General features: G+C 37.9%; 1 protein-coding gene across 4 annotated transcripts in view; it reads left to right on the top strand.

Moving 5' to 3' along the window:
* The window catches only part of LOC117306978 (protein O-mannosyl-transferase 1-like), a 50,128-nt gene that overhangs the window by 22,242 nt on the left and 13,973 nt on the right, over nt 1-13,913 (top strand). For 3 of the 4 annotated variants that reach the window (XM_033791585.1, XM_033791586.1, XM_033791588.1), the window contains exons 10-18: nt 403-585; nt 1,349-1,479; nt 2,257-2,353; nt 4,041-4,248; nt 5,156-5,256; nt 6,074-6,190; nt 7,279-7,405; nt 9,110-9,287; nt 9,552-9,727. In XM_033791585.1, coding sequence (XP_033647476.1) covers nt 403-585; nt 1,349-1,479; nt 2,257-2,353; nt 4,041-4,248; nt 5,156-5,256; nt 6,074-6,190; nt 7,279-7,405; nt 9,110-9,287; nt 9,552-9,723 — 1,314 coding nt within the window. In that variant the 3' untranslated portion in view covers nt 9,724-9,727. Of the gene's footprint in view, nt 1-402; nt 586-1,348; nt 1,480-2,256; nt 2,354-4,040; nt 4,249-5,155; nt 5,257-6,073; nt 6,191-7,278; nt 7,406-9,109; nt 9,288-9,551; nt 9,728-9,836; nt 9,922-13,913 lie in introns of those variants that run through there. The other variant, XM_033791587.1, reaches the window with a different exon arrangement.

The following is a 13,913-nucleotide window of genomic DNA, read 5'->3' as shown; positions in this document are numbered from 1 at the left end:
TAAAGTCATTTTATTGCTGTTTCCTTTATTTATTTCAATGTGTGTAGTAGTGTGATGGGTATTTTTTTTATAAGGTAATTTCTTGTATTTTTATCATTGATTTATTGTTCAGCGCATTTCAACAAAATTATATTGGAATTTGCGCTATATATGAATAAATTATTATTATTATTATTATTGTTTGTTTTATGGTTAGTGTATTAGCATTAGTATTGTATTTCTCTAACACATGTTCTGGATTTCTTCTCAGCTTAGGCTTATGTTTTAATTTTGTACATAGTGTATGTTATTGATTGTACACATAGCGCCATGAGCACTTTGATGGATTTGTGCACTTTATAAGTGTTCATTAATATTATTCTTATTATTATAGTGTATAATGTCTCGTTATCTTTGTTCCAGGGAGGCTTGTCTTTAGTTACGAAGGGGCAACCCTTATTTATTGTGTATGGATCTCAGATCACTCTACGTCATACCCATAATCACATGTGTTGGCTTCATTCACATCCTCACAACTATCCCTTTAAGTACGATGATGGTAGAGGGAGCTCAGGTCAGCAACAGGTCACATGCTACAGCTTCAAGGTATGTACAGCTTTTACAATTTTAAAAAGCCAGTAAGCAAACAAAACTTGCTAAGCACAGAAGAGTAATGCTTAACAGTATACTGTAGTGCTCCAAGGTCATGAGGGCAGTAGACTGGGCCCCTGTCTTTATCCGCAAAGATAAAGACAGGTCGCTGCCGCTAGATCCAGTGATTCCATTGGATACAATGATATGGATAAACCTGCAGTGTCATGAGGTTTCCATAGATGCCCGAACAGTACACTCCTGTCACTATCGGTGCTCAAAGGTCATGATGTTAGTTTTCCTTAAAGGCAGTGGACACTATTGGTAATTACTATAAACAAAATTGTTAAAATAAAAACGTACTTGGTAATGAGCAGTGGAGAGCTGTTGAAAGTATAAAACATTGTAAGAATGGCTTCCACTGAAGTTTAACATAGATTTTGAGAAATAGGCTATTTCTCACCCAAATAATAAAAGACATCAGGCCTGAAGCCTTTTATTAGGCATCTGAAAGCACTTAAATTTGTGCAACAAGGGTGTTATTTTTATTATTCTTTTGCAACTTGAATGACCAATTAAGTCAAAATTTTCTCAGATTTGTTATTTTATGCATATATTGCGATACACCAAGCATGCTAAGTGAGAACACTGGTCTTTGACAATTACCACAAAGCTGTCTAATGCCTTTAAGACGACCATATCTTGTAGATTACTTTGTAGACCAAAATCCTATCAGTACTTAAAGGTCATGATGTAAAAACTGTTATTATTTGTGCAGGACGTTAACAACTGGTGGATTGTGAAAGATCCAAAGAGCTCTTACATAGGAGTGACAGACACACCTAAACAAATCAAACATGGAGACATCATTCAGCTTGTTCATGGCAGGACTACTCGGTTGCTTAATAGGTTTGTCATGGTTCCTAGAAACAAAATATATATGTTATGCGATCAAGTTAAATGAGTCGTTTGTCGGAAACATCAGTATGGAGAAACAAGCCAAAACAGGTCAACAGGGGTATTTCAAAAAAATATGTACTCTTTTGTTTAAATGCCAAAATATATCTTATTTGTATTGGCAATTTCTTTCCTGATAAAAAACACCAAAACGGGTTGGAATTAGCATTGAAATAAACTGTTGCAAAGTATTTACAAAGAACAACTTGACTTTGAATCCGTTTTCTCAGTTTTATTTCTTTCAATTGATGTTTCTACTTCCACAACTTTTGAACCAAAGGTTGTATCTACCTCGGGTTTCAATAGTATTAAAGCATAGACTTTGATCTTTTCAAATGTACAAACAAGTTTAAAAAGACCTGGGTCGATAAAATTACTAATTTTGCTTGGTCGCATCACATATAACCACTGTCTGATTACAAAGATTATGAAATATTTGCACAATATTTGTGTCTTTAATCAGGATGTTAAAATTTTACCATTAACTGACATTTTGCAGGCATGCAAAACTGAAGAAACTGGAGAAAACTATACAAAATCATTGAAATTTTGTATTTTCCTCTTTTTTTTTGCCGAAGTTACAGTTGCATGCCTGATTTTGAAAAGCTGCTACTTAAATGTCTGTATTTATCAATCTCAACTTACAGCTTTGTTGTGTCAATATTCGAGGCAAATTTTAGTTGTGTCAATATTCAGGGCAAATTATTGACATTGTTCTTGTACCTACAGTCATGATGTGGCTGCCCCAGTGTCTCCCAACTTCATGGAAGTATCAGGATACATTAATTACAACATCTCAATTCCTGAACAAAGCCTCTGGAAAGTGGTGAGTCACTCGTAAATATGGTTCACTTTTTATTAATCCTGGGGCCGATTTCACAAAGAGTTAGGACTAGTCCTATAGGAGATATTAAAACTTTAAGGCTACTACTAAGTTAGGACTAAGATAAGAAACGTCTTAACTCTTTGTGAAATCCACCCCTGGCCCATCCTAGAATGAATTGTTTGTTACATGTATATTAAGTTTGTTTCAGGACTTTATGATTAATGTTGCCTTTAGCCTGTGTTCAATTGCTGCACTATTATTACGTTACTTGTCCTTTTCGCTTTTATTAACCATGGCCATCTTAGAATGAATTATTTGTTGTGATAAGTTCTTTCTTGCCTTTATGATTAATGTTGCTCAATTGCTCCTTTATTATTTATTATTATTTATATCAGGCCTCCAGAGGCAAAAATATATCAGCGTATTGAACGCTTTTGTAAAAAGTACCCGGATGACAGCAATATTGTGTCAGTAAGAGTTCCCTGATGAAGCAATATTGTTCATTTAAAAACTAGACACCCTGTTACCTATTCTTCTCTATAGGCCTAACTACATATTAGTTTGTTCTAATGTAATGTAATAAATAAATAATTTATCAATATAAAGCACAAGGGAAACTGACTGGGTAAATTTGTAAATGATTTTGGGGGTTGAACAAAGAATTGACTAGAGTGGGATTCGAACCAACGACCTCCGGATTAACGTGCCGGCGCTCTACCAACTGAGCTATCTAGCTCTATATTGGCGGTGTCCCTATTTTGTCAATATCTTTGTTCGGGGGTGCCAGTCAGAAGCCATACAACCGTTGACTGCCGTGTAGCCAGGGATCACACCCAAATTACGATACAACCTGGGAAGCGGCAGCTAGGGGATCACCTTAAGGGGATGCGACTTTTTGATATAGACAAAATAGGGACACCGCCAATATAGAGCTAGATAGCTCAGTTGGTAGAGCGCCGGCACGTTAATCCGGAGGTCGTTGGTTCGAATCCCACTCTAGTCAATTCTTTGTTCAGCGCGCCGGCACGTTAATCCGGAGGTCGTTGGTTCGAATCCCACTCTAGTCAATTCTTTGTTCAACCCCAAAATCATTTACAAATTTACCCAGTCAGTTTCCCTTGTGGTTTATATTGATATCTGAAACAAAAAGTCGCATCCCCTTAAGGTGATCCCCTAGCTGCCGCTTCCCAGGTTGTATCGTAATTTGGGTGTGATCCCTGGCTACACGGCAGTTAACGGTTGTATGGCTTCTGACTGGCACCCCCGAACAAAGATATTGACAAAATAGGGACACCGCCAATATAGAGCTAGATAGCTCAGTTGGTAGAGCGCCGGCACGTTAATCCGGAGGTCGTTGGTTCGAATCCCACTCTAGTCAATTCTTTGTTCAACCCCAAAAATCAAATAAATAATTTATAACAATAATATAAGTTATCGCACAAGCGCGAGTGGAATACGGAAAAATATAGCACTTCTGCGTCCCATATCCAACGAGGCCTTCGGCCTCGTTGGATATGGGACGCAGACGCTATATTTTCCGTATTTCCACGAGCGCTTCTGCGATAACTTATATTATTGTTATAAATTATTTAACATGAGCCATGAACCTAATAAATGAATAAATTCTAATTATTATTTTCATAGAGAGTTTTTTGTGCTAACAGGCTTTATGAAATTGTGCCTTCAGATTATTAGTAATATAGACACTGAAGGAGATACTTGGAAAGCTGTATCATCTCATGTAAGATTGATTCATGTGAATACATCTCAAGCCATTAGAATGACAAACAAGCTTCTTGGTGAATGGGGATTCTACCAACATGAGGTAGCTACAGATCGGATCCTACAGCAAGATGATACTGTCTGGAATGTAGAAGAGCATCAATATGCAAAAGGTGAGGTCACAATTATGAAGGGATGACAAGTTTCATTTTTTAATTCAAAGCACTGCAGCCGATTTCGCGAAACGCTAGGGTTATTTCTATCTCGAGTTGCGACGAGTAACCTATCCTAACTACGTTAGGACAAGTTAAGTTCGGTATCCGAAGACGTGAAGACCAATAGTGACCAGCTGTTGATTTCACCAAACTCTTCCTAACTTAGGATTAATCTTAGGACTTAGGACGAGTTTAGTTCCGTATCCAAAGACGTTAGGACGCATTGAACTCGTCCCAAGTCCTAAGATTAATCCTAAGTAAGGAAGAGTTTGGCGACTGCTTGTCACTATTTGTATTAAGTACTCAAAATAAGCGTAAGCAAAAAATTGACTTGGTAACGAGCAATGGAGAGCTGTTAATAATGTAAAACATTGTGAGAAACGGCTCCCTTTGAAGTAAAATGGTTCTTGAGAAAAAGGTAATATCTCACTCAAAGTCTTTTATTATTTGATTGAGAAACTGCCGTTTTTGGCGAAAACTAGGTTACTTCAAAGGGAGACGTTTCTCACAATGTTATGTTTGTACTATCAACTGCTCTTTATTGCTTGTTACCGAGCAAGATTTCATGCCAACAATTACTCTGAGTAATTACCAATGGTATGTTCTGCATTAACTTGTGGGTTTTTATGCTAACAAGTATTTTGAATTTACCAATAGTGTCTAGTGCCTTTAACTTGTGGGTTTTTTGCTTACTAGTATTTTGAGTAATAACCACCCTAGTAATATGCCTGTGATATTTTTTTCACTGGACTCGGGGGGTGGGGGGGGGGGCGGGAAAGGCGGGAAAGTACCGAGTATACAGTGCTAACACACACCGGTGTATGGGTAAAAACCAAAATTAATGTACTTGATTTCTTCTTTTCAGCTTCAGACAATGGAGACAACTCACTTGTACAATTCCAGCCCTCGGAAACACAGAATGAAACAAGGAAACTGAACTTTTGGGGGAAATTCTGGGAGTTACAGGTAAATTTTCAACATATAAGTTTAGTAAAAAAAAAGTAGAACAGGATTATGTTTATCCATTTAAGTTTTACCCATATACACAGATGTTTATTTGCACTGTATACTTGGGACTTTCCCGAGGCATGTCCAAAAATCTCAAAGGATTTGGTTTATTACTTTTGGTTTGTTAAAGGTAGATCCGTAAGAGGCAAGATTGACTCGTTTTTTGTTTTTATTTTTTTGGGCAGGCAAGTATCTTAGATGTGATATATGCTATAGTCATATCTGGGATATCCAAAGTTGTTGATGTTTAAATTTTTGTTTACTGTCCGCAACATAATTATAAAGAAATTTAGTTTCCTTTGGCACATAATAAAACATTTATTAGTTAAAATCAGTGAGCAATAAGCAAGTATCGTAGTTTGTAAGGGATTTCTAACCCTTTGTTCTCTCCAGGTGGAATGGTTCTGAACAAACTACATGTACTTGACTTGTTTTCAGAGTAGTGCTAATGTTACACAGTATAAATGTTGCTTAATGCTCTTCATTGAATTCTTATGATGAAGCCTGTGCAAATCCCAAGTTTAAGTTAATCACTCAGAAACTAATGGATGCACATGACATCATTTATCACCATCTTTGATGTAAAACAATGGAAAAGTGCACAGATGGGGGCGCTGTGCATGACTCTCAGCCAATGAGAGCCTTTCACGTGTGCACATTTCATTAAAGATGGCAGCCAATGATAGGGGTCTATAGGGTTTTAGAACATGAACTTTATATGGCATGTATGGCTATGGAATAGTGTATTAAATTTTTTTTCTTTTTACATCAATAGATGAAGATGTTGACCAAAAACTTTGAGATAAATCATCAACATCGCTACCAGTCGTCTCCCCAAGAATGGCCCTTCACTCAGCGAGGCATTGCATTTTGGCTGAGTAAAAACTCAAATGTAAGAAAACTATGTGGGATGTTGATATGCCCTTCACTCAGCGAGGCATTGCATTCTGGCTGAGTAAAAACTCAAATGTAAGAAAACTATGTGGGATGTTGGTATGCCCTTCACTCAGCGAGGCATTGCATTCTGGCTGAGTAAAAACTCAAATGTAAGAAAACTATGTGGGATGTTGGTATATCCTTTACTCAGCGAGGCATTGCATTCTGGCTGAGCAGAAACTCAAATGTAAGAAAACTATGTGGGATGTTGGTATATAAACTTTACAAACAAGCAGTCTTACTGAATCTGGACCCTTTTTCGTAGAGTTGCTTAAGCAGAGAATATTGCTTTACAACTCTCTGCTAAGCAGAAATGAGCAGGATACCAATCACAAATGGTACATGTGACATGGTAGTTTGGCTGGTAACCATCTTCTGGTAAGCTTAATTTTGTTGTGCTTAGCATCCTTTTTTGCTTAAGCAGCTCTATAAAATTGGACCCTGCTAATTTATGCGTACTTCATATTATGTTGTGATAAAGTAGACCAGATAAGCTGCCATAATTGTTTTTACTTATTTACAAGAATCAATATTAATTCATGTTTTCTTCAACAGATTTACCAAGTAACTTCTTGGATTTCATTGCCCCACTGCTGTTCGTTAGCTATGATGTATATCACATGATCTCTCTAGTGTTATGCACAGGTTTTTAGACAAGTGCAGTGTGTCATAATAACAACATTTGAGAGAAAACGCCATGACAGTGTCAGTTCCACCTCTAGGCAGAACTGACAGATATAAAAAAAAAAAAACTTTCCAAACCCTGTCAAAGATTTAATGATAAAATGTTTGCATTTTGTAATGATTGTCTGTTATGTATATTGATGTATTGAGACCTTTTATCCAAACATCTGGCTGGTCCAGATTTTGTATGTCTGTTGTAAAATTAAAATATTATGTAATCATGTCATTTTAGTATTGCTATGGAATGCTACTGATGTGTTCCGTTTTAAATCTAAATATATAAAGAAAATATTGTAGAGTGGATTCTGATAAACTTGTTCATGAAATTTGTGAAACGCCTTTATCTTTTTGTGTGTTTAGATGCAGATATATTTCCTTGGTAATCCAGTCACATGGTGCGTTGCTACGGTTTCCATCCTAGTCTTTATTTCTATTCTCATCACCTTCATCATCAGAGACAGGAGAAAATGTCAAGATTTGACGCAAGGTGAGACCAAGCTTGACTATTTCAAATTGTTTGTAACTTTATCAACTACTGGAAACCATTTTTTCTTTTTTGCTTTTACGTTGCTGTCTTTTGAAAGTACAATTCATGCTTGAACGTTTGTATTTTAACGTATTTTCTTTGGATTTTATAATTGAAATTTATATTTGATGTAATTTTTAACTTGTTATGGCGGTTTTGTTTTCTTGTACTTTTATGTGCTTTCGTAGTTTGTTTTTGTCTAGATCACCTTTAAAGATGGTGCATATTTTTGCTTTTTGGTTATCCGCAGGCTTGTTCTCTGTGGTCTTATTTATAGTGTTATTTCTCTCTAATGCACTGTTAGCCTGGAAATTAAATAGATAAATAATAAAAACACAATAAAATTGTTTCTTTATGAGAAAAATAAAGGTAATAATAGAGTGGGGACAAGGTCTTTGGCTTTTATGCTGTCCTTTGAAAGTACATTAAAATGATTTCTAAATGGGAAAAAAAATTAGAGAATAACAGAGTGGCCACAAGGTCTTTGGCTTTTATGTTTTCTTATAAGTACAACAAAATGGTGTCTATAAAAGAGTGAGGGCAAGGTCTCAACTGGCCTTTTAAAACCTGTGGTCATGCCGTGCGATGAAGGACTGCGACCGAGGTCCTGTGTGGCACAGCCCTGACCCTGCAAGTTGAGACCTTGTCCTTACTTTACTACAGAAACAATTTTATTTTATTTGACTCACGGTCAAATGTTCTAAAAAATTGCAGTTTCTAATAATTATCTCATAGTGACCAAGCAAACTGTGGTTTACCATGAATTATTAGAAACACTTTAGAGGCAACGGACACTATTGGTAATTACTCAAAATAATTGTTGGCACAAAAACTTACCTGGTAACGAGCACTGGAGAGCTGTTGATAGTATAAAACATTGTGAGAAACAGCTTCCTCTGAAGTGATGTAGTTTGTGAGAAAGAGTTAATTTCTTACTTGAATATTAAAAGACTTTAGGTCTGAAGCCTTTCATTGGGCATCTAAAAGCAGACACATTTTTGCAACAAGAGCATATTTTTTTCTTTCGTTATTCTCTTGTAATTTTGCTTACCAATTGAGTCCAGATTTTCCTGGATTTGTTAATTTATGCAGATGTTGGGACACACCAAGTGAGAATACTGGCCTTTAACATTTACCAAAGGTGTCCAGCCGTCAATTTCACCAAACCTTTTCTAACTCGGGTTTAAATCTTAGGACTTGGGACCAGTTAAGTTCTGTACCCATAAACCATGTAAACGTTAGAACAGATTGAACCCATTAAAGACACTGACTTCTCACTTGGTGTATCTCAACATATGCATAATATAACCAACCTGTGAAAATTTGAGCTCAATCGGTCATCAAAGTTGCGAGATAATAATAAAAGAAAAAAAACACCCTTGTCACATGAAGTTTTGTGCTTTCAGATGCTTGATTTCGAGACCTCAAATTCTAAATCTGAGGTCTCAAAATCAAATTTGTGGAAAAATACTTCTTTCTACGTTACTTCAGAGGGATCCGTTTCTCATAATGTTTTATACTATCAACAGCTCCCCATTACTCGTTACCAAGTAAGGTTTTATGCTAATCATTATTTTTCCAGTGCCTCCAGATATGATTAATCCTAGCGTTTTCATAAAGTCGGCTGCAGTGCCCTAATGCACTTTGTACTGAATGTCTTTTCAGATGAATGGGAGAGACTTGTAGTAACTTCAGTTGTGTTTCTTGGTGGTTGGATCCTGAATTATCTACCCTACTTCCTAATGGATAGAACCCTCTTCTTACATCATTACTTACCTGCACTACTATGTAAAGTGATGCTTCTAGCTGCAACAACAGAATGGATCTATTCCACAATACTTCGGTAAAGTACACACATTTTCTTATATAATACATCCATGTGATCCTGTTTGAAGCTTGCATACCTTCAAACTGTCCATATTTTCTAGGGACCATGTCCCTACTTGGAGAATTCAAATGAAAAAATATAAGGACAATCCTTATTTATCCCTATTTATGAAAAACAAATTATATTAAATGCATCTAATAAATTTAAGCAGATCTATGAAACTAGGCCCTGACAATATTTTCTCTTACATTGAAATGCTTCTTTTTTATTCCCCCTCAGGTCGTCTGCTCAGCAAAGTGTTTTTATCGGTTTGATTGCAATCTTCTTAACGTGGGTTCTAGCAGCATGGTTCAATCTGGTGCCTTTTACTTATGGCCACATAGAGCTCACCTCACAGGAAATGATATCAGCTCAATGGATGGACACCTGGACGTTTCTTACTCACAGATGACAGCGTTAGTATTATCACATATCTCTGTATATCTATGATTTGAGGCATTGCATGGTGAGGTATCAATTAATATTTGATTTTTCGGTAACACTATGTGTGTTTCTATTTGCCAGGTAGAGTTTGTTCTTAGAGAACTGTCTTGCGGAGAAGATTATCACATTGTTGGGAGACTTCTCAGCCCTGAAAAGAACTGTCCTGCTTTTTAACTACTACCTGGGCGGAAGGTATAGAAAATTGGCTTGGACTACTAGCTTATACATGTAGGGTCGATATTAACTGCACTACTGCGGGGTGCGTTCTTCAATTGTTCTCAACGATTTGACTAGCTTGCTCTAGTAGTTGTCAGGAGACTGTATATCCTTATGTTTCTGCATATACATGTACTTACAAAGTACCTTGTGTATTCTTATGTTTCTGCATATACATGTACTTACAAAGTACCTTGTGTATTCTTATGTTTCTGCATATACATGTACTTACAAAGTACCTTGTGTATTCTTATGTCTCTGCATATACATGTACTTACAAAGTACCTTGTGTATTCTTATGTCTCTGCATATACATGTACTTTCAAAGTACCTTGTGTATTCTTATGTCTCTGCATATACATGTACTTGCAAAGTACCTTGTGTATTCTTATGTCTCTGCATATATATGTACTTACAAAGTACCTTGTGTATTCTTTGTATGTACACAACTGGCTTCTTGTGATTGGTTTAGCCGAGTAGCGCATATTATTGTCGCACATGCTGTATACTCCCCAGGGAGTCATGATTTAAGGCCCAGTGAGATGCCCTCGGGTGTGAATGGTTACTATTATTCTTAGACCTTGAGCCCGGTTCATACTTCCTGCGAACGCAAAGCAAATGTTGACGTCACATGGCCGGTTTTGCAGCGAATGTTTACAGGAGTTGTGCACATTTTAACCGGGCCTCATAGTGTCTTGGTTCAAAGAGCTAAAAGTTTGAATTGTACTTAATAAACATGTGTCCTCTTACATGTATCTGCAGTAAGTCATCCTGAAATGTTGGTACAAAGTGTATGTTAACTGTAAGCATTGTTTACAGCCAAACTTTGTAGGTCTTTACTTTGGAAACTTTGGATAGCTGTATTGCGTGTGCCATAGAAATCAAACTGGGAACGGTGCATGCTTTATTGATGTGCTGTATTATGTATATGCATGCAGCACAGTGAAGTCAATTAATGTGACTTAGTATTAGAGTTGGTGTTCTGTAGTTTAATTACCATCTGGAATGATGAATCTGATACAATTGTCATCTGACAATGTGGTCCTTTCATTTAACACATTAAATTTAGGCTTGTCTGCTCCCTAGTGAATATAAGGTCAATGAGCGATCTCTGTTCTTTACCACTGACCAAACATGCCAAACATGCCAAACATGCTGAAGCAAATAATCACTCTTATCAAGCTAAAAAGGCAGTCAAATCTCACCGATTTCGGAACAGAAATTTATTCACGACATGGTGAGCATGTCACAGGGCGTCGGGGATAGGACTCTTGAGGGTGCTATTGTATGCAAAACTCTTAGCTATTTGCCTGCTGACATAGGGAACAATGCAATTTTGTAATATTCGTTCTTCAGGTAAGTATTCGCTCGTAGAGCCACCCACACTTCTGTGGGGTGGGGATTTAGTACATCATTGTTCTACAGCCCTTGAAAGGGACTTAGTGATCATAATAATGGTGTTTCCTTCCGGGGCAATGCCGCTTCTCCTTGTGTGATCGATTACCCTCTTGTAATCATGTCTTAGGTTTTTTATTTTGTTTTTGATTTCCTTTGGAGATCTCTGAAACCCTTTCTCTGCCATCTTGGAGGATATGTTATTAAAGACAGCTTTATTATTCCTTGTGGTTCCATCTAACTTGTTGCGAATCTCCTCGCTGGTCCAGATATCCAAACAACTTTCAAGCTCCCCATCCTTTTTGTACTAATAACCTCCATGCTAAGATGAATGGTCAGCTACGCCATCAGGGCGTTGCTCCGACTCCTCTTCCCGACGCCGCTTTTTCTTCTGCACTTGCTCTTCAAAAGGGACACCTGTTACATTCTGATTGCCTGATAGATTCCTGGCATTTCCAGTAGCAGAACCAATGAATCGCAGATATGCTGTCCTGTCTTTGAAACAGGCCTTTGCGGTATCTCTGATTAATTCCAAGTTTTGATCCAGCTGCCCTAATGATACAAACAACCAGGTTGTGCAGAGTGTAGCCCTATATAGGACTCTTCCTCTTTGCTGATTGCCTGGTAGATTCACTGTAGTTCCGGTAGCAGAACCAATGATCACGGATATGCTGTCTTGTCTTCAAGCTCCCCATTCTTTTTGTCCTAATAACCTCCATGCTAAGATGAATGTGTATAACACCTGTTACATTCTGATTGCCTGGTAGATTCACTGTAGTTCCGGTAGCAGAACCAATGATCACGGATACACTGTCTTGTCCTCAAGCTCCCCATTCTTTTTGTCCTAATAACCTCCATGCTAAGATGAATGTGTATAACACCTGTTACATTCTGATTGCCTGGTAGATTCACTCTAGTTCCGGTAGCAGAACCAATGATCACGGATATGCTGTCTTGTCTTTGGAACAGGCCTTTGTGGTATCTCTGTTTAATTCTGAGTCAGGTTGTGATCCAGCTGCCCTAACAATACAAACAAACAGGTTGTGCAGAATGTAGCCCTATATAGAACTCTTCCTCTGTGCTGATTGGCTGGTAGATTCACTGTAGTTCCAGTAGCAGTACCAATGATCACGGATATGCTGTCTTGTCCTCAAGCTCCCTATTCTTTTTGCCCTAATAACCTCCATGCTAAGATGAATGTGTATAACACCTGTTACATTCTGATTGCCTGGTAGATTCACTGTAGTTCCAGTAGCAGTACCAATGATCACGGATACACTGTCTTGTCTTCAAGCTCCCCATTCTGTTTGTCCTAATAACCTCCATGCTAAGATGAATGTGTATAACACCTGTTACATTCTGATTGCCTGGTAGATTCACTGTAGTTCCAGTAGCAGTACCAATGATCACAGATACACTGTCTTGTCCTCAAGCTCCCCATTCTTTTTGTCCTAATAACCTCCATGCTAAGATGAATGTGTATAACTCCTGTTACATTCTGATTGCCTGGTAGATTCACTGTAATTCCAGTAGCAGAACCAATGATCACGGATATGCTGTCTTGTCTTCAAGCTCCCCATTCTTTTTGTCCTAATAACCTCCATGCTAAGATGAATGTGTATAACACCTGTTACATTCTGATCGCCTGGTAGATTCACTGTAGTTCCAGTAGCAGTACCAATGATCACGGATACACTGTCTTGTCTTCAAGCTCCCCATTCTGTTTGTCCTAATAACCTCCATGCTAAGATGAATGTGTATAACACCTGTTACATTCTGATTGCCTGGTAGATTCACTGTAGTTCCAGTAGCAGTACCAATGATCACAGATACACTGTCTTGTCCTCAAGCTCCCCATTCTTTTTGACCTAATAACCTCCATGCTAAGATGAATGTGTATAACACCTGTTACATTCTGATTGCCTGGTAGATTCACTGTAGTTCCGGTAGCAGAACCAATGATCACAGATATGCTGTCTTGTCCTTGGGACAGGCTTTTGCGGTATCTCTGATTAATTCCGAGTCAGGTTTGTGATCCAGCTGCCCTAACAACACAAACAAACAGGTTGTGCAGAATGTAGCCCTATATAGGACTCTTCCTCTTTGCTGATTGCCTGGTAGATTCACTGTAGTTCCGGTAGCAGAACCAATGATCACGGATATGCTGTCCTGTCTTTGGAACAGGCCTTTGTGGTATCTCTGTTTAATTCTGAGTCAGGTTGTGATCCAGCTGCCCTAACAATACAAACAAACAGGTTGTGCAGAATGTAGCCCTATATAGAACTCTTCCTCTGTGCTGATTGGCTGGTAGATTCACTGTAGTTCCAGTGGCAGTACCAATGATCACGGATACACTGTCTTGTCTTCAAGCTCCCCATTCTTTTTGTCCTAATAACCTCCATGCTAAGATGAATGTGTATAACTCCTGTTACATTCTGATTGCCTGGTAGATTCACTGTAGTTCCGGTAGCAGAACCAATGATCACGGATATGCTGTCCTGTCTTTGGAACAGGCCTTAGCGGTATTTCCAAGTCGGGTTGTGACAG

The sequence above is a fragment of the Asterias rubens genome, chromosome 2, assembly GCF_902459465.1.
Source record: "Asterias rubens chromosome 2, eAstRub1.3, whole genome shotgun sequence".
Lineage (NCBI taxonomy): Eukaryota > Metazoa > Echinodermata > Asteroidea > Forcipulatida > Asteriidae > Asterias > Asterias rubens.
This window is presented reverse-complemented; position numbering and strand designations above follow the sequence as displayed.